This window comes from Aphelocoma coerulescens, chromosome 1 (assembly GCF_041296385.1).
Source record: "Aphelocoma coerulescens isolate FSJ_1873_10779 chromosome 1, UR_Acoe_1.0, whole genome shotgun sequence".
In the NCBI taxonomy this organism is placed as follows: Eukaryota; Metazoa; Chordata; class Aves; order Passeriformes; family Corvidae; genus Aphelocoma; species Aphelocoma coerulescens.
In genome coordinates this window covers 31370026-31397088 of record NC_091013.1, presented here as the reverse complement: position 1 = coordinate 31397088, position 27063 = coordinate 31370026, and the positions used below count along the sequence as shown (strand labels likewise).

Below are 27063 nucleotides of genomic sequence, written 5' to 3'. Positions count from 1 at the left end.
GAGAGCTGAGGATGCTCCAACTTGGTTGGGCTGAGATTGTGCTGCTGAGACAATGAGGAGAATTCCTCAGGGGCTTGGGGTCCCAAGAGCTTCTTGGGCCCTCTAAACAGAGGCTGGCTGGACAGCAGACCCTGGCGTCTTGAGGGCTCGGCTGATCAGAATCCCTCGATCTGCACAATTTGCTCTGGAGTCAAGGCTGTCCAGACTGCATGGCTTTGATCTGTAATTTCAATACTATAATACACATCTGCAACTCACTTCCATCCTACATACCTGTAATGTGAGACGTCAAATTTTTGGGCACGCCCCAATAGTTTCTACCTTCTACTGTAATATGAAAAGATCTGTACCATGTTTCACATGCCAAGAATAATTTCTCAGTAGTTTGAAATTGTGTACTTTTGACAAATTGCATCAGCTTTTTGTGAATGTTTCTGATGAAGAGAGATTAAAGCCTGTTTTTTTCTGGTGACTGAATGTAATCTTAAAAAGTCAAGATCAGCTTGCAGCAGTGATGTACTGGTATGTACAACTGAATTTAAATGCTATTCTTGTAGCCAACCACACTCCCAATAAAAGTAGGCTTTTAGAGCATGTTCAGTTTCCAAAACAGAGAATTTATCTACCCAGAAAAGTTCAGGGAAATGCAGTAATTTTGAAGGAAATATCCTCATATTTGTAAAAGTGTTTGAAACTTCTAAACAAGGATCTTGCTCACTCTTTTACCTTTTCATTAACCTCAGGAAGAATGCACCATCCCCTTTAACTGCTGAGCACAGTATTTTGCCTCTGCCAAAGGCTAGTAAAAATATCTCATAGAGAAATATAGAATGGTCTTACTAATGGAGGAAAAAAGAATGTAACTTTAAAAAGAAGGTGAAGTCTTAATTTCTGAAGATTATTGTCCAGTGTATTTCCTCCAGCTTGTTAAAATCAATAAGAAAGGGAAAAGCAAATGAATTGAGCTTGTAAAGAACAAGATCAGTATGACAACTTAGCATCTGCTGAGAATAATCACCCAATAGCCTTGTGACAAGAAACCAGTTCTCCTGGAGTGGCTAAATTAATTCCCAAATAACAAAATGATGGCTGATCCCATAATATCATATACACATAACTAGAAATCAAACACCTGATCAAACTATCAAGACATAAAATCACAGTAAAAATGAAGAAAGAGAGCAAAGCATGCAGCAGAATTAACAGCATTTTTTCCTGCACAAGAGAATTAATACTTGAACATGAAAGCTCATCCACACAAGCATCAAGTGAGCTCTTATTTACAAATTTAATTATTCATTTAAAGTTTATTTATTAAGATGCTTTTAATAAAATTACAATCAAGAAATGCCTGATCATTTGTACATAACAAAGCGTGGCTGAGAAAGAAAAGCACACACACATCACATTTGTGTCACATCACACATTCATTCAATTATCCTCAAGCTTTGAAAAACAAGAAGTAAAGAGACTGTCATTGCCCCTTCCTAGTAAATTCAAGAGTACAAATTAATTCCAGAGAGAAAGAAAATTCAAAGTTAAGGATGAAATGTAACTTTATGCCCTCCATTACATAAAGGACAGCTCTCTAACAGTGCTCCTCCAGCAGTGCAGTATTTGGAAACCTACTGGGCACTGCCACGTGTCGCATGTGACTCAGACTCTCCTCTCATTCTTGTGAATCAATGCAGACCTCCCATGTTAATGAGGCCTGATTTCATATAGAAGTACAGCATATGCACATCCATCCCCTCCATCAAATGAGCATTTAGTTATATTGATTGATACAGCCACATGTGCAGTTTCAAATGTGCAATTCTGTTATATTTGTGATATATAAATCTCAGATATTTAGCTTTTATTACTAGACTGATTTCAAAACCACTCTAGCTATAGCTGCTGTGGCCTTTGCAACTTTAATAGCCTAATTAATAAATTTCAAGTTTCAAGCTGTCAGATAGCTAATTACTTGAATTGCAGGTTAAAAGCAGTGTGGCGTGAATGCGAACTAATGATGCTGACACTCAGTTTTTTATGGACAGAAACATAGTTATGATTTGCATCCTTGTAACAGGGCAGGAGTCCTACAAGCTTCTCTTTTTCCCATTCCCAAAATGATGAATATCTTAATATTTGGGAACTGTCTTCTGTTAAAAGCAAGTGTAGCCTACTTGCTTCTCTTGCTGGAAGAGTCTTTGCAAATGAATTGAACTGATGTCTTAACACTGCTATTAAGACTGAAGAGCAATTCATGTTACCATGCATGACTTGGAACTAAGAGATGAAGCTGTTGCCCAGAATTTAGCCTTTCAGTCTTTACTGGCTTTGGTCACTACTTAACTGACAGAACCATTTATCTGAATAATGTGCGATCCACAACAGTTTGGTGTAGCCCTCAGGTTTTAAAAAGTAGGGATAACTACATGGATTACCTGTGGGAAAGCTTTCTAAGAGCTATGGAGACATTCCCTATGAGGTCCAATAAAGATTTTACTCTGTGCTTTGTGAAAAGCAATAGCTAGTTTATGAAGGTTTGAAAAACACATTTGAAAAACTGGGAAACCATTTTTTGTATTTTGGAGCCTGAAAAGCAGATGCTTTCTAAAGTCGGTAACAGTACAGACTAACGTTAAGCCACAGAACAGCTTTTAATTATTTTAAAATATTTTAAAATAGAAGTGGTGTCTAAAATTAACATAATCTATGGCCAGTAATACAGGATTGTTCCAGGATTCTGGTGAGTTTTTTAAGGTACTTCTTTCACATCTCACACACAAAGCACTCTCATTTCTGACCATGCAGACCACCCAGGCCACAATACAGTTGTGATGTTATTATAGGTACAAAAGTATGCTCATATGTTACTAGATGAAATCTTGTCCATCCTAAGCTTAAAAAAAATGGAAATTCTACTTTGGCAAGAGAAAAGGAAACCGCCTTGAAAAGGATCTTTAAAAATGAATGGTAGATCTCTGAAATGGCTCTGCAATTCAAAATAATAGAAAATTTCCCAGAGAGATGGATGAACAGGCAGAGAGAAGATGAGAAAGTCAATATCAACCATTATTCACATATCTTTGCTCTCTGCTCTGCGGTTCTCCTATTCCTATATTTATCACAATGCATTTAGTTGTGAGGAAGTGGATTCCCGATGGCCACACAGATCCGCTGACAGGCGCACGCCTTGCCCGTGCACATCTGCACACGTGTCACACAAGCGCACCGTGTGGTGGTAATTGTGGCAGAAACTGCAGCGCTGCAAGCACCACTTCACTTTGTCATCCCTATGTGGCACTTCACCTGCTTGTAAGCTGCTGATCCACCTATCTCCTACAGGACTTACTCTAACTTAACAAGCCTCTGGCCCGCCTACCATCTTCAATCAGTTGTCTGCCTTCAAGCAAATAGTGAGTTATTTCCTTCTTTTTCTTTCATAACATGCCAGAGATATTTTGGTTTACACCCCTGATACTTCAAAATCATGACACTCTCATCCACAGAAAAGCTGTTTTACTGTAGGCAAATGAAGTTTTCTTGGCTTTGTAGTTATAATTATTCCCTAAACTAAATTTTGCAGAATGGACTTAAAAGTTGCCAAACGAGCTTGCTTTAACAGGAGAAAGACTATAAACAGCATCAATACCATCTTTCAAGCTTGAACACTGCATGAAATACGCTTGTGACATCTAAACAGTATATGGTGATACAATGTGAAATTTATTGGCTCTTGCACAAGATAGCTGATTTCATTGCCTCCTGACTTACCATGTATAAATAATGTGGTTTCCCCAAGCTTGTGCTGATGAGCTTTACCATGCTGCACTGCATTCTCCCTGGGACACATCCTATAGTGGGGCTGGTTTTAAAGGACCATCAGCAGGACTAGTGGCTTTGGTCTCTTGGGGGATCAAATATTTCCATGGCAAATGCTTCTGTGGCCCCTCTGAGTATGTCAGCACTGGGCTGACTGCCTCTCTAGCAAAGCTGCCCCTTTGAAGCCAGGCTGGTGGCAGGAGATGTGTGCCCAGTCCTCAGGCCCAACTAGAGGCCAGTGTACTAGTGAAGGCCCGCTCAGACCTCAAAGGTTTCGACACAAATCTCAGCTGGTGAAGCCAAATGACACAGGAGCAGTGGCTGCAAGGAGGAGCTCCCTGACTGTCCACAGCTGTCTGTGCCCTAAGGTGTCAATCAGGAGCCTCAGCAGAAGCCACCCCATCTGAACATCCCACCAGATACACCTGCGGTTTTACCTTGCTGTGAGGAACCCATGACCCCCACACCATCAATTCTACTCCCAAGAGATGCAGACTGTAGCCCTGCTGAGGCTGTAAGAAGGGAAAAGACAGGGAATACTGGCACACACACATGCAGATCATCAGCACAGCATCAATCTCAGCCCAGAGACCTCACACACTTTGTCAGGGCTTATGCAGGACATATTGTGTGGTGCAGGAGGAATGTTTGTACACGATGCGGAATGTCTTACCTTGTTTGGGAAGGGAAACTTGCTTTGTTCTGCCTTTCCTGGTGTGTGAATAGCTGACAGTGGCGGAGGCCATGAATGGGTCATCTCCTGAAAAACAGTATTGTTGAGCAAAATGCATTGAGAAAGTCAGTGGAAAAGGAGACAAGGATAGCATATCAGTAGCAAGAGTGCCTGGGTCGTGGAATATTTAAGTTACTGCAGCTTCTAGGAAATGCCCAGTTTTCATATAATCTAGACAAAACATGAGCTACAATGATTTTTACAGACTCTTGAGAGCAGTTCTTAAGCACACTCTCATTTTCCTGAATAGATAATACATCTTAAGTGCAAGTAGTTTGATTTTTCTGACAATCTGCAATACAGTTCAATCACACAATGTATTTGGGCTGGTGAGACTAACAGAACATTCTTTTGTAGATGGGAACAGAAATTTCAGTTCATGACCAAGTAATGGGGTACACACAGTGGACTAATCACAAAATAGATTTCACAAAGTCAGAATGGTAAATGCTTACCACTTGCTAGCAGTTAATTCCTAAAATTGCCTTTATCATTGTAAAGGAGTTGAATAAGTTCCTAACTCCAACGTGTTTGTGCCTTGCAGGACACAGATATGTGGCAAGCCCTAAACGAGGTGTGCTGCACACCATCTTTTTCTCCTCCCTGTTTTGTCTGGAGGGACATTTTTTCATACCTAAGAGACAGATGCAGCTTGACCTGACTTTTATGCAGTCATCCTTGACCCAGCTTCAGGTAGCAGGTAGGCACACGTTCAATACTGTTATGATTCAAGTCTAAATGAGTTGGTCTCCAAAGCAAGGCTGCTTTTGGGGAGAGATAAATGAAACACTTCAGACAAGAAGTTTGTTCCTCTCTAGTGCAGGATGTTAAGGGACAGATTTCTTTTTTGACATGTTCAGCACCAACAGCCACAATATTTGGTACACAGTAACTTAAGAGAATTAATATGAGAAATAGAGCCAAGCATGACAACCCTGAAAGCTGGCCCATACATTAGAAGAACTGAAGAGAAAATAACATCCTGCCTAAGCAGGGGGATTTCTGACTGTGGAGTCTGCCTGGCAGATGCTTTGCTGGGTTTTGCTACCATTAGCTGACTGTGGAGTTGTTTCTCAGTGATATTTCAAGGAGCCATGCAGAGATCCACAATCAGTCCCAAAATAAAACTGGAGTTATATTTCCATGACTCACTCCTTTCTAAAGAGAAAAGAAAATTTTCTTGTTTGAAAAAAGGGGTGTGTGAGTCTCTTGCCCATCCTTCATTAGTGCTGATGGAACTGCTTCCCGACGCAGCATGGACTGAGCTGCTGCATTTTTTACATAGTGGAAAGTCTCTGGCTGTTCTGCCAATGAAAGGACCAGCCCTTTCAACACAGTTTATTAGCAATAAATGTCACTTTTAAAGCATTCTTGATAAACAGTTTATTTCCTAATAAAAATTGCATTCTTTTATTTTATTTGAAGCTAAAAAGTTACATGATTTATTATACTTCTGCAATCTACATGCGTGCCTCTAATCAGAGCATCATCTGGTTTGCAGTTTCAGTATCAGAATTGCTTTGCTTTTCACTTCTTTGAGGCAGATCATTCATCTTATGACTTCCTTATCTGATAAGTGCCAGCAATAACAGTATATAGCAATTTTTAATATACAGTAACTTCTTAAAACTCAGGCAGCAAAAAACACAGGCAATCAGATTGCTGTTTGCTACAAGTACCTGGCACATGTGCTACTGTTTGTAAAAGATTAAGAAATTATGTATTAAGAAATATCCCAATAGTAAAGGTGTATGACAATAAATTGACAAAATGGAGATTTGCAATGTGGATGTTTAACCCTGTCATGTAAAAAGGTATCACTTTCATACCTGCTTTCCTTGCTTTTCCCTTACAGGACCATTTACTCTGTGGGAAATGTTGTGTATATAGACTAAAGGTATTTCCACCAGAAAAACCCTGTTCCCAACCAAAGTGTCCTGCCCTACAAGTTGAGGTGCTGAGCCCAAAAAACCACATGGGAATGACTATGTGTCCCTTTCTTCTGTAGGACAATGCTTTATGTTATCTCTGTCAATTGAAGAATGGGGGCAGACAGACTGGGAACATCTGGTGGCTTTGACCCAAAGTTATCCTACTTGTGAAATATTCTATTCAGTGCTTATGACTGCCATTTGCTCAAGAAGCAGTTCTTCCAGGTTGTACAGCTGGTGACCCCACTGTCACCTTCAGGGACACATCTCCTGAGGAGTCTGCTCTGTGCCAGCACAAAACAATCTGTTACAGCAGCAGAGCTCTTTCCTCCCACCTTGCTTGCCCAAGTCTGACAATGATGCCTTCATCCAGTGAAAGGACCAGAGGGTTGATTAAAAATAAGGGTGACCTTTTTTTTGACATGTCAAAATCTTTCATTTCTTCTTTTCTCCAACAATATTTCTCATCCCCACTTCAATGAAAAATAGCCTTAATAGTCTTTTTTTTTTTTCAGCTAGCTCCTCTTCTCCTTTTTTTACTTTCAGTTGTGGTATATAATAAAGCTTTCTACATAATTTAAATTGGATGTAACCCTTTCTGACACAAAGATTTAGTAAAACCACTGATATCTGCCAAGGTTAATAATTGCCATTATAATGAATATCTGAATGTGAATTTACTAGAATAACACATTGAGTTGTGATTGTATTGTTTATTTATCTCTACCCTTTGAAATTCAGACAACTATAAAATTAAATAAAATTAGAAAAAATAATCGGAAAGCCACAATGAAAAGTATCCCAAACTACAGGCTGTCACCACTGAGGAGTGGTAGGATTTAAATGTAGTATAATATTTTTCTAAATAGAAACATTAAACTATGTGCAGAGTCTCCTTCTGGCTGCCAAGAACAGAGCCTCAAAAATCAGGAGAAAGAATTTAGGTGTCCAGCAAATGTCAACACCATGCAAGAACAAGCAGAAACAAATCCAGAATCTATTCAAGTGTGCCAAGTCTTGGGATTTTAGACTCTAGCTGAAGATATTTGAGACAGATTCAAAACACTAGTAGTGACATATGATTATATCAAGTTTTTTTTGGTACATGGTGTGAAATGTCTGAAAATGCAAGCCTAAATGGCAACTATTTAACTAACTAAACAGAAAGGACTCAACTTTTATTGTAAAATGAACTTTCATGTACATCTTCTTTTCTCAGGTAATTTGCCTGTCTTTGGAGTTTGGGATTGGCAGTACTGGCATAAGGCACCTGCTGGACTGAAAACTGTTTGAAAAGGACTGATGAAAACTTAAATGTATTTAAGAGCCTTAGCACCTTCAAATTGGTGTTAGAACATTGATTGACTCAAAAGGTTTTTAAAATTAAAAAGAGAAAAAAAACAGGGTCTTTTTCAGCATAAATCAAACAAAAAATAAGTCAGAAACACCTGGCACCAGAAAATGTTCCAGCCACTACAAGACAATGGTCTAATTTAAAACCAATTTATAGTCTTCTTCAAACTTGACTAACTTAATCCTAAAGTCCTGAACAATGTCAACAAAAGAAAGTACTGAGAAGACATTTGGGGTCCAGAAGTGGGGAAAACAAAGACTTCTAGATCAAAGAAGGAAGCCCTGACCAGGCTGCTTATAACATATATGTGGATGAGCACATGTGCCCAACTGCAGGACAGATTGTTTGAGATGACAGTGACTGCCCCCCTCCTCCTGCAGCCAGATGCACAAGTCCCAGGAGCAGCTCAGACACCCTCTCTTCGTTTCATAACACACATTTCTCCTTGTGAGGGTCACAGTGATGTTGTTTTGCACTGACATCTCTGTGGTGCTGGTGGTGATGGCACGTCTCATTCACATGCGTACTGTAACTCTACAACTCCGCAACTTTACTCGTCTCTACCTGTAGTAAATCAGTTTTCAGCAGTCATACATAAATGTCCAGTTTTACAAGCTATAAAGGTCCAAGCCTAGTTAATCTTACTCAACATGCCAACTTGGCTTTTCTTCTCACTGAAGGGAAAACCTTCAAATAAAGAAATCTATAGTATTGCATATCCTTGCTCCAACTTCAGTTTCCGCAGCAACAATTAAGTAACCAGACATTTCTTGGGGATTAATGACTGCTTGGCAGTGTTTTGTTTGGGGCTTTTAACCCTAGCTTGTAGATAATTTTTCAGGAGAAGCACCATGCAGAGGTAAAAAATAGTATTCATTCTAGACTTAAGGCAATGCTATTTATCTAGTGTCATCAATCTTGCTGTGTGGCACATGATACCGGGAATGGTTGAACTGATTCAGAAAAATCGTAATTAATAATAAGTAGGGAGATGGGTAGCTTCTAGATTTAAAGTCTTGCCACATGTATAATCTTGCTGTTCACTTGGTGCCGAAACCAGAACTTATCATTGGGTCATTAAGAAAACTGACTGTTTAATCCTCCTCTCTGCTTGTGCTCACCTAGCTGATTTTTGATTCCTAATATTTTGTCTTTCTACACAGGATGATTTAAGAAATATTTGTGGCACCTCATAAAGGACTCTGTCAAACACCTTTTGAAAGTTATTTTATCTGACTCAACTTCATCCACTGCTCAACTGACATGTCACAGGAATTACAGGAGATTTGTGAGACACAATTTTCCTTTGCAAATACTCTGCTGGTTAGCTCAGGCAGACTGGAGAGGATCTGTTTTTGTAGTTACCTACACTGAAATGCAGATTTTAGGGAAGCATTAGATGTATTTATTCAGCTGGAAGTCAAGGCCATGCAAAGGTAATGCAGAGCTTTCCAAGACCCTTTAGCAAGTGATCACAAGATGCAGTTTGAGAACCTCTAATCTAGTATCTTTTCTGTCTTCACAATATTATATTTTCTTTTTTTTTTTTTTTTTTTTTTTTTTAGCACAGGAGTCTCTCTTTTTAACTGCTGTCAGTTGGCAAATATCCCATTCATTTCAAGGAAGCTACATTGTCACTAGCTGACAACATGGCTATGATTTTAGTGTCAAATATCCAAAGCAAAGAGTCAGACACTGAAACTTTTGGAGACTGTGTTGAAGCTGACAGTATTTCACTGTGGTAAGGTTCCTATCATGTGAAAAGCCAATTTTCTTTTTTCAAAATTGGTTCCTGTAGTATCTGTTATTGCTGCAACTTCTCTAACCCAAACCTCAAATATGTGCCTATAAAATGGAAAGATAAAGCTGTTTCCTCTTGTTTCTTTATGATGTTACTTATCCATACTTAGAACTCTTTTTCTACTTCCTCATAAGCCCCATAGTTTCCTATGAGCAACTGATAATTTTCTACTTTCCATTTGAGCATCTCTTACTGGTCATTATCCTTTTGATAACATTATTCAGAACCATCACCACCCAACAAAATATCTTGTCATTTTCCAGCTTCTGTTGTTTTCTGTTTTACTTATCTTCACTCATTTGGGTGGGTTTTAATTTATAGGTAATATTTGTCATGTATGATATAAAATGCTTCCTAAACTTGAGGTAAGTGGCACACATGGTTTCACCCACTAACTGAAGGATGAAATAAGGGAACTACTGTTAGCTGCCTATCATGGTGCTGAAATGGCAGTAAGGACACTGAGCTGGGTGCCAGTTCAGCACTGAACCTCAGTCAGTTCTTCTGGCTCTCCTACTCCTGCTAAAATGATTTCAAGGAGTAACTTTTTTCCTAGCAATCTGCTGCAAACACATTCTACCACATTTCCCCTTTGGCACCAGTCCCAAGACTCTCCAAATGCTCTGCTGCTTTCTGAAATATGAATTCCTTTCAATAGGCTTCATTGGTATAACTTCCAAAGATACATGACAATCCAGGGGCAAGTGCCTGTCAAGGAATATTTTTTTTTTGTTCTAAGCAAAGAAATAAAGGTAATTGTGTAGCTTGTGACTGTGTCACTTTTGTTGTGCTTGGTTCTTCAGACATGCACAGATGGTCATCAGCAGAAACTGCTTGATAGAAACAGGATTTGTGCGTGTGTGTGTATGTGTGTGTGTATACACATGCCCGTGAGCTGGGAAGAAGGAAAGGAAAAAAGAGAAATTAGGCCCATGAAAAGGGAGAAAGTAAGAGATTTTGCAGACTGCAGCACTAAAGAATGTGTTCAGCATTAAATCTCCAGATATTTGGTATCTACAGAACTAAACCATTCCAAATCATGAGTATTTGCAACGTGATCTGTGGATCAATTCACTCTACAGCAAATCAGAAACGCCAGTGCAATAAGTTTCTGTTTGGAATATGTTATCTCTGATTTAGTGGAACCATCCTGAAAATAACCTGCAACACTTAGTCAAGGTTCAGCAATCTAGGACAGATAAATGTGAAAGAAGGCTACAGCTGCTTACTTATCAAACTGACTTATTTAGGTCCTTCATTTGTATGATTATAATTCTTTAGCAGAGAGGCTTGCAGATTTTAATTCATTTTTGGGGGGAATAAATGAGCCTGTAAGTCTAGAAGAAGTTATGGATACCTAAAAGAAATGTGGTCTGATTCTAAAAACAAGTAAATTAGAGTATAACCCATGGCATGCTCTCTCATATCAGAGTTTAGGACAAACCCCCTGCGCCCCCTTATTAGGAAAGGAAGGTGTCCCTTTACACGTAAATCATAGGACAGCATTTAGACAATTTCTTTAATTTTTAAAAAATATTCTTCACTGAAATGAGAAAAAAAAAGATAAAATTTCTCCTTTAGTCACAAAGATGAATATCTCTTCTTAGCTAAGAAGCTATGGTTCTAGATGAATGCAGTGAGCCATATGATACAACAAACTGTCTGAAAACTAACCTTGCTTGGGCAAGCTGAGATGATGTGGTTAATCAAGGTACAATCTTTATTAGTGCATTAACCTCCTGCACCCAAGGACTATGGATTCTAATTCCTGAATTGCCATGCAAGACTGATGCAGCTAGTTTTCTAGTCTCAGTTGGCAGCAAGCTAACAGAAGTGGCTAATGAAGATGAATAGCTGCCTCTTGGGAGTGGGGGGAGGAGAAAGAGGAAAGTAAAAGACCTAGGGTATTTCAAGGTCCAGATCTCTGCATGATTTCAGATAATAATGAAAAAGTGCACATAGCTGACATTTTCAGAGACCACAACAAGCATGTTAATTCTTAGGCAATGGTAGTGGCCTCAGGATTGCTCTGGAAACATTTCAAGAACTTAAAACAAAGGCTGTTGAAAAAAAATACCAGGACACTGATCAGGGTCTTACTCCTGTTTTGATGGATGATTGTATTAGTACAGAAAAAAAAGCAGAGAAAAAAATGCTCAAAGCTGAAAACCAGACACATTTAGTAAGGAAAACATCTGTGGTTTGGAGAAGACAGAAATACCATCATGGTAAATATTTATCAATACTGAAATATCTTTTCCACAAATGCATGCAATGTTCTAATATAAACACTCCTTTAATTCAGACAAAAATACACTGCTAAATGCAGAGAGGTCATTGAAGCAAATTTTGCGGGGAAAAAAATCTATTTTTTTTTAGAAAGTAGACAAATTTTTCCATTTTCTTATGTTGTGGGAGGCTGGAAGCTTTGTGATAGGTACATTGGTGGTCCTGGATCACTCCCTTGTCAGAAGATGAAATAACAGGTCATTGGTTTGATCTAATTTGTTCTTAGTTCCAATTTCATACCCCTGAAGCCATTTTAAGAGGACTGGGGGTACCATAAAGACTTACTTGGTTCCTGGAAACCTGGGGGCTCACTCAAAGAGCTCTTTTGTGCATCTGCAGTGGAGATTCACCAATGGGGATGAATTGGTATTTTTAGCTCAGCTTGTTCAGCCAACTGATTGAGCACGTCAACCTTCACGAACTTAGGAGTAACACAGTGCTGCCTGTGTGTTCTGTGCACAAGTCATGGGCAGACATTACATGAAGTAAGTACCTTGTACTCTGGGTGAAAGTTTAAAGTGCTACCAGAATGCCTTTTGGCTAAGATACCTGTGAAGGCTGCCAACCATAACAAGAAGCAAGGAAGCTTCTGTTCTGTGCTACTACAACAAACTTGGTCAGTGTGAAAAGATGATAGAGAGGGTAAGAAAAATCCATAAAAAGAAAAAGGTCAGAATTAAAGTATTAGAACTTAAAACGCTGTCAAACGTAGCTCTATAAAGTACAGTTCCAAGAGGATTTGCACTTGTGGTTTCTCAATGCAATTAAATTAAATGTGTACAATTTACAGGTGAAAAGTACACCAAGCTGGAGCCTCAGACTGAAGAGATTCTCATTCCCTTTTCCCTGTCATAAAACAAAGAGGTTCTGCAAGCGAAGCAGCCTGTAAATCCTTCCTGGACAACCTTGCATGGATGTGGCTGACTGCAATTAGCAAACAATTTTGTTTATGATGCTCTGACAACTCGGGGAATCTGTTCATATACAAGTCATTTATTCTGAATGAGATTAAGAAATCAGTGTAGCACTGTGTGCTTCAGTGTATGTGAATTCAACCATCTGTTCTCAAGGTTACATCGTTTGCCTCCTAGATCTGAATTGACAGAAAGATGTTAAATCTTGCTGGTTTGTATTCTAGAAGTAGCACAATGGCACAATGCAATGTCTGAAGCCAACAGATACCAGTTCAGCTAAGAGTACAGAGGTGTACAGAGTTGAACAAACAGGTTCACGTCCAGAAATGAAGAATACCATAGACTGGGACACATTGCCCCAGAAAGGCGTTAGGGGTTATCAGAGGACAAGAAACTGAAAACAAATATCCCACATCTCTTACTCTTGCCCAAAGAGCTCGGTCGACCAGGGTGAATTTGTATATGATAGCACAATAGAACTGGTTACACCAGTGGTGTAATAGCTTGTTTCCTTGAACCCATTTCTTCAGAAATGCTGGGAATTCTGAGCAAGTGGGAAAAAAAAGGAACATAGAAAAAATTGCAGATGAAATCACCTCTGTTACACTAAGAGCCACTAACTATGCTGGATTTGTGTAAGCAGCTTCATGGGGGAAAAATCCCCTGTAACATGACTTCTAGAAAACCTATTCGTAGCTAACTATCAAGGGTCCCAAGGAAAGGCAGAACCTCTACTCACCAGCTTCAATAGGATTCTCAAAGGATTACTTAAAAAATCAGTGGAAACTGTTGCCAGTTCACAATATTAGAGAAAGACAAAAATCACTAACTTCATTAATGATACAATACACATACTTCTGGTATCATGAGCCAATGGACAGAAGAACAAAAAGGCCAAGTGAAGTTAGGAAAAAAAAGAACAACTTCTCATAAGCTGGTGGTTCACTGCTGGGATGCAGTGCTATGGAAATGCCTATCTTCATGTCTTCAAGTCATAAGATAAAGGAAGTTTTTCTGAATTATATGCTTCAGCCAAATACTAGATAGTAGGCTCAAGACAGGGGAGAGTGGTGGAAGTTATCTGGGTTGTCACACAGGTCAGAGCATTAGTCATTCTGGGTGATCCAGACTCACACCTAAAATGTAGCTAAGTGGGATTTTCTTGTTTATTTTTCAGTCTGTCAAAATCCTCAGCATTTATGGCTATCAATACATACTTTGTAAATCAAGAAAACACGTGAACCATTTGTATTCACATGTGAATGTTAGGTACTGACCCACAAAAGCAGTGACTGTGAGAAAGGGATGTCCCATTGTGCTTTAGAAAATAGAGAAACAGAAGTTTCTTATTTTCTTATGTATCAGTTACCATAGTTGTCCTCTGCTGCTTTTGATTTCATAAGCTCCCGACGCACCACAATAAACCTTGGGGATTTAAGTGCAGGGATAAACACAATGGAGGCATTTGCCTGACACTCTTGCTGTGGTCAGCAGAAAGATAGCATGGGGCACATCAGTGGACCTAAGATCTGGACCATCCTCTGGAAAAGTAGGGAGAGGGCTGGAGGCCAGTCCCTTGTTGCTCTGAAGAAAAATGTTAGGCTTGCCAGTAGCATGGTGTGTTGGGAGTCCTTGTGAGGGCATTGTGCACAAGCACAGAGCCTGTCTGGCTGGGAGCTCTGCTCACCATCCTGTTCTCAGAAGCCAGTGCCATGGGCATGAAACAGCACTTACCATTTCTCCCTGCTACACATGGGGTGGCCTTTGGGATGCTGTCAGAGGCAGGCGGAGCCCCTTTGTTTGACTCAGATGTCCCTAGGCAATCTGGCATTTCTTGTTAAAACTCATTTTGTGTGTGTGCTTCTCTCTAGCTGCAAACACAGCCATGGAGCAGCGAAGGAGACCATTCTGTAGCTGTGCAATTTACATTTGTCTAGTGTTTATACTAACTGTGTTCCTCAAAGCTATTATTGTCTCAAGCTCTGTCTGTTTTAAGCCCTGAAACAGTATTTCGTGCTTATTATATGCACTGGTTTTCATTTGCAAGGTAGTCTGCAAACCTGAATTAGGCATACCAGCAACCCTGTAATCTCTGTAAGTATCATAATACTAATATGAGTTAAAACTTATAAAACTGGAACTAAGGTTGAAAGAATCTTGAGTCCTAAAGTCCCTTAAGAAAACCCATCTCAACATAAATGGCACTGTGACAATGCCAACTGCTGACTCCAGTTGGAAAAACAGTACAAGGTATGAAAATATATACTTCAGACTTAAATCTACTCTGAAAGCATGTTCTGGCTTCATCCATTACACCATTTATTTTATTAAAAGGTAGATTAACACCAGTATCTTATGCATTATTGTAGACATTGTCTGCATAAGTAATTTTCATCTATTTAAAATAATGGCCATTTAAAGTTAAAGCATTTTAACTAAAACCAAATACATTTAGATTTATCTAAATCAGTTAAAATCACATTAAATTATCAGAAAGCAAAATGAACAGATCTTTGAAACAGTTTTTAAGTAGACTGGTTACGAAACAACTAAGCTTGAACTGCTGAACGCCCTGTATGGGGCCCAGAAAGCCTACGTGGAACAGCATGTCACGCTGTCTCACCATTTCTAGGTATTCTCTGCCGATGCTGTACCAGACTCTCAGCACAAAGACAGCTTGGTTTTACAGCTAGAATGATATGAAAAATGATGCTAGCAAAAGTTTTTACAGCTCTCTAAAAAATCCCTCAATATGTTTGCCAGCAAACAGTAGGTGATTATGAAATTATAGGCTACATCATGATAGAGGTATGCAAGGAAATAAGATGGTTACAAATGCTTGTTTATTTTTGAGCTCTTAACTACACATGATTTACTTATCCACTTTACAATATAATTAACATTCCTTTGCTGACATTTAAAAAATGAGGATGGATATGTTTTCCTTTTTTTAACCTCATAGAAATCATGTGGAAAAATTAAAGTGCTACATAAAGAAAAAGGAAACAGGACATACTTATACCACTATTTAATTATGTTACCTATTTTTTAGAGTGCAGGGAATCAGAAATAACTGCCTTAGCATTGGAAATTTAAAATACTAAAAGTCACAAAAGGTTGTTTCATGGCAGCAAACATTAATTTCTTTTGATTTCTCTTTATGAGAAGCATCAAACTGCAATTCATTGAAATGAGAAGTTTCAGATAATGTCTGTGTAGCAATTAATATCCACTTAAGCCTTCAGGGACTTCTCTACCCAAGCAAGGTTTTCACCCCTGTCAGTTAAAATTAGTCCTCTAGGTCAGTTCTTTTTCACTTTGAAACAGTTTCTTAGTAAAACAAAGCAGTGGATGTATCTTTCAAAGCTTTAGCATACATAGAAGCCCATCAGAAGAAATATCACAACATAAAGCCTTTTTCCCTACTAGCAATAAAACCATAAATTGGAAATACCCTCAAAATGAAATGGAATCAATTGGAGATTTCTGTACTGGTAAAAGAGTACTGTAATAATGAACATTTGGGGATCTTGCAATTAAGGTGGCTTAATATAATTTGCATGCACAAGGCAACTACATCCAAAGCATGTATGTGGAGAGAAGAAACAGTGATCTAGAGGTGACTCAACTAATCCAACTCTGTGTTCAGACTACCAGACATAAAAAATACCAGTGGTACAAACCCAGCCCATTCCCAGTGCTGAATTACATCAACCAAAGGGAACTTGTGTTACAGAAAGGCAAAGAGGCGTGACCTGCCAAGGGTTTTGCAGACTGTTCAGCAAACTGAAGCACTCATCTGTGCACCAGACAGACAGAAGTTTTAAGACAGAGCATGTGATAAAGTGAGATGAGAAAAGATAAAAACTGTACTTTCAAATTAATCCTTTAATGCCAACTAGCAGTAAAGCTTTTAGTAGAGTCTGTTCAGTTTTATTGATAGGTTCAATGTGTTGAATCCCTACCCATATTTTAGCCTCAGTGCCTAGATTCACATTGCCTTGGTTTCTGATGCTTAATCTCATTAGTGCAGCTATTTGTATTGATATACCCAATAAGGCTGCTAACACTACCTTAGCTAAGTGTTATTTATTGTATCTGTATATACAACAATATTAACACAGTCAAGCATCAGCATCGGCACTTGAGGGCACCATTAAATTCACCCAGTGTTCAGTGAGAGATTTAATGATGGATTTAATAGTATTAAATAGGAAAAAATGCCCTTGGCCTTTACATTCTCATTTAAAAACATATAAAAGAGTAGTAATTCAGGCAGTTATACTTCTTTCAAAGATTTTCCTTTAAATCACGCTCAGCAATAAGAGATCAGCTGTACTTTGGTAGTTATTGTATCTTGACCAAAGACAGCAGCCCCTGGCCTATCAGAATCACCAAACTGTTGGCAAGTTCAGACGCAAGTTCCTACAACAAATATGGGTGACTTTGCTGCTAAAAAAACAGACTGGTGAAAAATTAGCAGGATGATGTTGCCTGTGACCTACACTGATGAGACTTCTGTGATCAACAGATGTAAGCAGAACTGTGAAATAACCAGACATTAGATTTTTATGCTATTTTTTTCCATGGAATATAAATATACTGGACTTTTGTACAGTAGTATGTGTGCTGAATTTTTTCATACCTTTTAGCTGCATTTATTTCTTCCCATCTCCAGATGTCTGCTACTGAATCACAGAATTGTTTAGGTTGGAAAAGACCTCTGAGATCATCAAGTCCAACTGTTAATCCAGCACTGCCAAGTCCACCAATAAACCATGTCCCCAAGTGCCACATCTACATGTCTCTTAAATATCTCCAGGGGTGGTGACTCAACCACTTCCTTGGGCAGTCTTTTCTGATGGACCTACTGATGTTCTGTAGCTCTTCAACAAGACAACTTCACTCAAGAAAGGCATGGGAAAGGATTATTTTTTTCTGTCTTTGAAATAACAGTACCCTTTCGGTCAAAGAACTAGGACTCAGTATGCACCGGAAACTTTCTTTATACACTGCCCAGCCAAATGTCCTCTTACATTCCATTTGAAATCGCCAAGTGGGAGGAAGAAAAATGTTGGAAGACAAAAATTCTCCCTATGTGACCCTTACCAGTGACCAGAGGATCACCTGAGCTCCTGTGACTTCTTAAGCTTGGAAACTATGGGCCATATATGCAGGCTCACAGTGACTCCATATATAGAACCGAATTTATATCACCAGGAATGAACAAATTATTCAGTTATAGGCTTTTTTAAGACATATTTTCAGTGTCTATCATGAAAAGGATTAAACACTTACACTACCAATATGAATACCGACAATTAAAAAATTACAGTAAACCCATCATATTTGTATTGAAACCAAATTTTAAAAGCTTTTTTTAGCAATTTTGGCATTAAAGAGAATATCGATCAAATCAAAACTATACTTCCACACACATGGGTAATAACACTTAAAACTAGATCCATAGCAGAAAACTGTGCAAAAAACAACAACAACAACAACAAAAGCCAAAGTGACTGCTTGTCAGGGAACATTCACATTTTCCTCTGAAATTTCCCTGCTTGTAAATACTTCTACTGACACAGATACTGAGGTGTTTTGAATAAACTTGCTTTATAACGTCTCAATACAATGTACCTAGTTTAAAGCATGAGTTATGCAACAGAGACAAAGAAAGGGACAGGGCATTCTCATTTCTTCAGACATCCAGCCATGCTGGATTACTTATAGAGTATTATATAAATGTAGACGTCTGATTCCACAGTACTTTCCAAAACAAGGGTAAAATATTACTGACATTCAGCCACATCATGGGTAGGAAAAAGCCATATAGAGTGCACAGTTCACTGCACAACAGAAAGGGGATGGGGAGTAGGCTAAAGAAAGTATTATCCAAGGATGAGAAGAAAAGAAATCCCATTTTTTATCAGACAAGCCCCCAGGTCTCTGATGTCATCTGGCTATTGCAGATACAGCTAACATTCTCATACAATGAAACAGACACTTCTCTGTTTATCTGTTTCAGAAAAATGAGTCAATACAGAAAAACCAGGTTCTTGTGCATACCATTAGAGCCGGGACTTCTGCATCCCCATTCACACCCTCATTTTGGTGCATGAGACTTTGGGTAGATACACAGCTAAGGCTTAGTTTATACATCTGCAAGTATGGTGCATATGTAATATGCACATTTTGCACATTTATTTTGGATAATGAGAAAGCAATTTGCAGTTAATTTAAAAAAATTATCTTAAGTAGTAAGGTTTGTTGAGAAAGTACCAGTACAGGTACCATAGAGCTGTCTTCTCTTGCAATCTACAATAGGATTTATTTAATTTTTTTATCATCTCTAGCAGCAGGCAATCCAGTATTAGGCATTCCTGAAATGACTTCATAGCACTTTGCTGTCTTCAGATGAGATACTTGTGGTGAGTCTTTTGGAGGCTCTAAGCTTTACTTCTGTCTCTGGGTGCTCAGAGACAACTCCCATTGAAGTCAATGGAAGCTAAATGCTCATAAATAGTAAGAAAAAGTAATTTTACTAGTGGCAGTAAGGATTTATAAATGCTTGAGTAGGCAAAATCCCTTCTTCAAGCTGATTGCTAAAATGATATACTTTTAAGAGACTGAAAAGGTTCATCTAGAATTTGCTCTGTTGGTTAAATAATACTTACAGAGGTTTTTGCATGCCAATTATGTATTAATTATTGTATAATTGCATCATTACTTTAATTAGATTAAACTGCATAATTGGGATGTCTAATTACAGATTGGGGGGGGGGGGGGGCGGAGGTAACTTACCTGACATTAGCTGTGGTTTCTGAAGAGGGGCTTCCACACAGATTTTGCTCTAGAGGCAAGTTTCCAGTGCAGGAGTCACTGGCTTCCTCTACCGTGACAAGACCTCAGGTGGCCCCCGGTGCACCACCACCATCCAGACCCTTTTCGGAGCAAGGTTCTGATAGGGAGGGCATTTGCCACTTGGTACCTCACCAGTGAGGTATGTCAGAGCACTGGGCTCCAAGTCAGCAGTGACAGTGGTGAGGGGATGTGGGTCATTGAGTCTGTGGGGAAAACTCACTGTGGAAAACCAGAGTTATTGTCGAAGAAGCTGCTCCTCTCTTCCAAGTGCTGGTCCACAGAGACCAAGCACTCTTGGTAACGAACAACTGCATTTTAAATACAGATGCAGGAAGAGAAATCTTACCCAAAGAGCAACAGGGGTACAAGTTGATCAGCACTCTGATTTGCCAAATGGAACTGGGGAGTTGAAGAGATACCTCAGCAAACAGAGACAAAAGGGCTCCCAAAGCCTGAAGAGCATCCTCTGGAGGATACTCATGGGAAATGGCAATACAGTACAAAACCTACATGGAATAAATTGGTTTCTAACCTTTTCAGCTGGACACCTGCACAATTTTGGAGGATCACTTAGAAGTGTCAATCCTATACATGTTAAATGACATATCATCACCTTACTTTGTTAAGAGTGCACTGAGATTTTGGGAAGGAAACAAGTAGAAGGCTGAACTGATGGAGCGGGAGATGGATGTGAAATCTGCAGAAGTCTCCAAAACTATCTGCAGGTCATGACATAACACATTTCCAGTGTTGAACTTACATTGTGTCAGGTCTTTATTGAAAGCTCTCAGAAGAATGAATGCTATAGGGTAGTGATCATAATTTTTTTTCCTCCAGATATACAAGTTTAACAGATTCACTTCTGCACCTTCATAAGACAGAGCAAGAGCATGAGTGGAACTCCATTCTGAAATTGGAACAGCCTAGTTACAGTGTGGAGGCCTCTTTGGGAGAAATGCCTCATGACAAGTAAAGCTACAGATACATAATTATTGGCAAAGGAAGGTCCCAAGATCTGGGACCTTGAAGAATCTTTTGAATTTAGGAGGCAATTTCAGGTGAGGCTGAACTTTGTCTTTCAAAGGATGAGGCAGTAGATGGGCAAATCATCAGGTGCTGGATCTCTCCCCCATTGTCTAGGAAAGGGTCCTTTCAGGCTGTTGCAAACCCTGTTGAAATGCTAAGAGGAAGGGTCTGTCCCAGCTAGGAACAAAAGGCCCCTGCAAATAATCTCCCTTTGGATTGTGAATCTGCATGATAATTGTGAATGGCATGTGTAAACACATAGTTTTTTTCTAGAGTCATGGTCTGGACCCACTCAGCAAAGTGCCCCACAAAGACACTGAAATAGCAGTTCCTGCCCCAAAGCACTGGCAGTCCAAATATGAGATGAAATTCAAGATGGATGCAGACAAAGGAAGCAATAAAAGGAAACAATGACTTAATTTTAAATATTGAATACACTTTAGTACACTAAGATTGTGTATTTTGAAAGTCCAAGTGCTATTAGGCATGTTTGCCATTTTCTTTTTTTCCCCTAGAAGTATCACAGCACATTTAACAAGTGGGCTTATATAAGGAATCATTCACCTCTATATCCTAACCAAGAGATGGTAACTAAGTTGGGTGAAGACCAGCAAGACATGAATGTTTGATAACATAGGACAGTAGATGTCAGAAAAAGTATCCCATGGTTGAATATGCAGATTGGCTCAGCATTCCTTCTGGTTTGGTTTATTATTTTTTCCCTGGTAACTCTGACTGAAATGGAAATGGCAAGACCACTTACGGTGACACAAGATGGTGAGACACTGCTGTCAGGCTCCAACAAGAAAGACGTATCATGACTGAGCTGATCAGAGAGCTGCTGTGAAGTCCATACAATTCTTACGATCAGCTTTGCAGAGGGTTCTGGCACTAACATGCTTTGAAGAGTGTTGGCCAAAAACCACTTGGACTATCAGGTGTTGGCTGGCACCAGGTATCAACTTTGGCCCTGGTCCTGGGAGACTCAGATTCACAGAAAAGCAACAGACAGGGCTGGCAGATCCATCGCATTGGACAAACAAAATTGTCTTGATCCTGTTTATTTGAGTTTTCTAAGAATTACAGGCATCCAGAGAGTCAGTGGGGAAGTAGAGAATTTATTGAAGTAAAACATCAAGGGTTTTTTAATGAAGTGCATAGCAAATAGAAGTTGGTAACATGCCTCTTCTTGGTCACAGCTATTTTTTAATCCACAAATCCCTACAGAGCCCTGAAAAGCTGAGTTGCTGGGGTAGGGCACTTTACAGACCATGCCTGTTGGTGGCAGACAGAAATAAGCATAGTCTACTTGACAATAATACAGAAAAACCCCCTTGTTCCCCAGACCCCAGACGAAGTGTTTCATGAGTGTAATGGCACAGGGCTAGGTTGCCTGTCATCACCTGCACAGTCCTGGAGCAGGCAGTGTGTCCCTGGACAAGGCAGTGTGCAGTCTCCTGTCTGCCACTGAGCCCAAGAGGGAGGCTGTCACTTCACCTCCTGAGCTGGCAACCTGCATGTGACATGAGGGGACATACTGCCGTATGTGGAAGAGGAGGCAATCCTGTTGCACATCTCACCTTCTGATCAGCAAGGATAGCCTTTCTGAACCAATGGAAACCCATGGAACTATAGTGCCATTGGAAAACAGACCTGAATTTTTTATAAACAGTGAAATAATGTACAACATAGGTATGAGGCATAATGTGGTGTGTAAGCTGGAGGCTCACCACTTTTGTTGTTCTGGAGTGCCTTCCATTTAGCTCTGGAGTTGTTGGGTGAGAAGTAAAGCTTTTTCAGTGCTCACAAGTTTACTCTTGTTTTCCTGTGGTACTGTCTTGGTTAAATCTTTCATCTGAATATGGGTTAAGAGAGAATTCTCCTCTGTCTTTGGCACAGAGAAAAGACAAGTGGTTAACTGAGCCAAGGCAGCTACCTGTGTTAGAAATTTCCCATGATTGAAACAACCATCCAGTTAACATGATTCTGACTGATAACTGAGTTCATTGGTCATGAGGGGATGCAATCGGTTTTGCAAGGATTTCTATACGGACCAAAGGAGTTAACAAGAGATCAATTGGTAAAATTGCCCAAACAAAATGTGACTTTATGCATAAACAGATACTAATTAAAAAAAAAAAAAAAAAAAAAAAAAAGATGCTAATTCTCCAAACTCCTTTCTTCTCTGAAATGGAAGGAAGGTTCCTCTGAACACTGACAACACTTCTTGGACTACAGCGAGTTGCACCCATTTTAAGAATGGTCTCCTCAAATTGATGGGAGATGGGGGAGGAAAGGAATGGTCAGGAATGGGGAAAGGAATGGGAGGAAAGCTGGTCAGGTTGGATATTCATCACTCACTTCTAGCAGGATCAGTCAGGGGTCCAGCGCAGAGGAATTGTTAGTGGGAAAACAATGCTGATGTTTTCACTAATTATGTTGGAGGAACAGAGTTAAAGCTGTTGTATGATCCAGGGGCCCAAACATTAAAGGTAAATTGTATGGTTAGAAGCAAGGGAAGAGTAGTGTGAGCCCACCCTATCCCTTTCCTTGCAAGTTACAGGGAAGTAGGTAGGGTGCAAATGGAGCAATGTGGTTATTCAGAAATAGTCCAGTGCTTCTGGGGTGACATCAGCAGGTATGCAGCTGCTCCAGAGTGAAGAGGCAACTATCAGTTTTAAAACACTGTAAAATAATTTGCAGGTATTTTTTAGTAAAGTACATTGATTGATCATGAAGTTAAATATTTTGGCCTTTGCAATTTCCTTTCTTTCATTTGCAATTTTATCTATTAAAATTTCACAGAATTGTGAAATTAGTCCCATTATAAATTAATTATTTGCACATTTTTCCTTAAATAAGTAGGCTTTAGAGCTTAAGTCTTATATCTATTTTTAACTCTTCTACAGCTTAAAAAGAATAAAAGAATGAACTTCTTTTATGTTTCTTTCACTCCTCCCCGCCTCTGGTGCACATGCCTTTAGAAATAACTGCCCAGATACCACACCCCAAATTATATCTTCCAAGGGAGATGTTAGACAAAATCCCATTGACTTACCGGTTGTTGTTGTGTGGGTGTGTACCAAGGAACAGCATTTAAAAAAGCTTTTAGCATGCCAGCTTTTATCCAGAACAGCTTAATTAAAGTCAGATATTATAATAGTACCATTTGCCCCAAACTGAACAGTAGGTATACTAACTGCCAGTGCATTAAGTTTGGTTAATGAAAGGAATTGTAATACACTAGTAACAAAGATATGAGGGATGAGGATAATGAAGAGCCATTTGCTGCATGCTGAGGCGTGTGGAAGCCCCCAGTTACCCCTTGCCTAGTGCTGGCAGCCCCCTCATGTGCCGTGGATCCACGTGAGCCTGCAAAAGCATCTGCGGGGTACATGTGCCAGAGCCACCCTGTGCCTGGGGAGCACATACAGCCCCAGCAGACAGCTCTCCAAGTCAAAGAAGATTGGGAGAAGTGGTAATGAAGGGAATAAATGCTGGCACTCAGGAAAAAAAAATGTTATTTTGTTGTGTGAAAGATATTTGTGAGTGATACTGTCTGTTATTACCAACTGCATTTTTCTGAAATAGATTTGCCTTCTCCAGGCGAGAATGAAGTGAGGTGATGAAGTCAGCTCAGTCCTGTAAAGCCCCAAATCTTGCACAACCTGACCCAAGCTGAGGCAAAACTGTCCCTAAATATGAAAATGCTAATATACTAGGAGTTTGCAACAACACTATGCTAGGAAGCAGGAACTGCAGATTGTGTTGAAGAGCAGAAGAAATGAGTTTGAAAGTGAATTTTGTAAGTTTCCCAGAACACCCTAGGTAGTCCCTATATTTTGTTGTTGCTGCTTTTTTAACCCTAGCTGTCATAGGACATATCTTAAATACACCACTACTTCTCTGATTTTGAATCCCAAGTGAATGGAAACGCATAGCTCCCTGCATGAAAACAAATTGCAATGAAGAGGGAAACTAAGGATCACCACTAATGCTTTAGGCTTCAACCCCAAATTCAGGTAATAAAAGATCTATTATATTTCTCCAAAACTTAACAGATGAAACCTCAATCAAAAGATATCCGAAGAGGCAGGACAGGATCAAGAACAGGGCTAATTTTGCAGAATTAAGGAGCAACATGAAGATTTTTAACGAGGAAGCAGACACCTTTGCAATAACTGCACTATGATATGTTGCCTAGCAACAAGATATAAAAATGATGTATAACGCCAGTAACTTCTTTCACATATGAAAACAGCACCCTACCAAGACAGCTTCATAATGTACTCTTACAAACTAAAAATCCATAGAGACCATTAAAGCCTCCATCTTCTGTAATATACTCTGTTAAACAATCATGTGTTTTTGTTAATGCAGTAAAACACTGAATTTATTTAATGATTACCCAATGATACATCAGCAGCAGCAAGCAGGAACATTTCTATTTTAAGCCTGCAGAATCCATCTCAAGATACCACACTTTGACGGAGAACAAATGCAATGAGCCAGACCTGTGCAATGCCCGGGAGAGAGATGCATTTATGGGGGGCGAATTAAAATCACCTTCTGTCTGCTAAAAAAATAGCATTATTGCAATGCATGGGAATGCTTTTATTGCTTTTTGTTTCTTCTGTGGCTTGTAGCTTAACAAGATATTGCTCATAGAGTACCTCCTGCTTCCTGGCTCTGGAATGGGAGAGGCGAGGAGGGTGTCAGGGTGTGCCAAAGAGTGGGTCGTTACTGCATAATATCTGCTAAAAGTAGTTCTGTGAAGATGGTTGCACAGGACAGGGTGAAAGAGGGGACTGTCAGAAGGTGAGGTGCCAGGTGCTGGTGGGGCAATCTGCAGTCTGGGTGGAGGGGGAGCAGCTGGCACTGGCAGCCCCAGCCCCAAGCAGAAGCAGAGGCAGTCCTCGCCAGCCCAATTACACAAGATGGTCCACGGCCAAAATGCAAGCCCTGCAGCCAGAGCGCCGTGCCAAGACACCAGGTCCTCATCTCTAGGACGGCTTGTGGGGGGACAGAGAGAGTGGGGAAGTGCCCCATGCCTTGGGGGGACTCACTTTCCTTATGCAGCATCACACCCAGCAAAGTGATAAGAAGAACAGCCTTAGCAAAACACAGCAAGTAAACCCAGAGCAGAATGACCCAAAGTTTAGGACTGGTAATGTGTTACAAGGCTTGTTGGGGACTCATCTCAGACATGGCTGGGAGCAGCCAGCATCAGGCGTATGGGACAGTTTGGCTCCGTTCAGCATTACACAGAGAGGAAAACAAGACGTTGCTTATCTGCTGTGAGTGGGGACTCGGCTCAGGTTACCACCTTGCATTGCTCCTGTGTACTTGTGGGGACAGGTTGCATGCGAAACTGCCCTGCAACCCAGTGGAGCACAGCTCCTGTGGGAGAAGGTCCACTGGTCCACCCCATCCTGTAGTCCGTGGCTGTCTCTTCCCAGTCCCTGTCATGTCTCCCTGCCTCGTCTTCTTTGAAAGTTATGGGCTGAATATTTCCAAACCCTGGAATATTTCCAAATCTGCAGATTAACTGAGATATATGTTATATATGTCTAGAAATGAAGCAGATGAACATGGCACTTAATCCTTTGCTGATCTAATGCCTTGAATTTTAATCTTTGCTCTGCCACTTGCTTTTTTACCTTGAGCAAACCACAACAGCTCTCTGTACCTCAGCCCACCCATCTGTTCAAAGATATCTGGTGATGTGACCCCCTCCATCTGACCCATATTTTATGGGATTGCTGCAAGTCTGCATTAGCCTGTGACTAGATACCAGGACACTCTGAGATGAAAACATTAACCATGTTATTGCACAAAGTAAGCCTAATGCATTCTTGCATTGAACTTCTGAAAGTATTAAATATTCATAATGGTTTGTATATTCTATGAACTCAGCAACGCCAACAAGAACCAAAATCCAGATCATTGGGATTTCAGTGCTGGGAGTGTGGTGAATTATAGGATTCCAGGATTTGTAAGGTGGAGACTACAGGGACCAATGGAGAGACCGGGTCCTGGGTAAGCAGGGAGAGGGTAACACAGGCAGAGGGGAGCACGAGCAGGCACAATCCTGACCTACTGCCAGGATAATTTCTGCTGCAAGCCTTTGAAGGTAAAGCATGCAGAAAAATTAAAAAGTCCCATTCTTCATGTAATACTGAGGACCTGCAAAAGCCCAGTGTCTAGGGACAAATAACATCAAAGATAAGCTTGTGTGGTTTCCTTTAATCTAAGTGAAAGCCAACTTTTGAGCTCCACCAACAGAGAATTTCAGTGTAAAAGGTCTTATTCTAGGCAGTTATTTGGATTAAAGGTAA

General features: G+C 39.9%; 1 protein-coding gene across 1 annotated transcript in view; it reads right to left on the bottom strand.

The window, feature by feature from the left end:
- AFF3 (ALF transcription elongation factor 3) overlaps positions 1-27063 on the bottom strand; it is a 312555-nt gene that overhangs the window by 121110 nt on the left and 164382 nt on the right. Inside the window, exon 6 of the mRNA XM_069005855.1 lies at positions 4487-4573. Coding sequence (XP_068861956.1) covers positions 4487-4573 — 87 coding nt within the window. The remainder of the gene's footprint in view (positions 1-4486; positions 4574-27063) is intronic.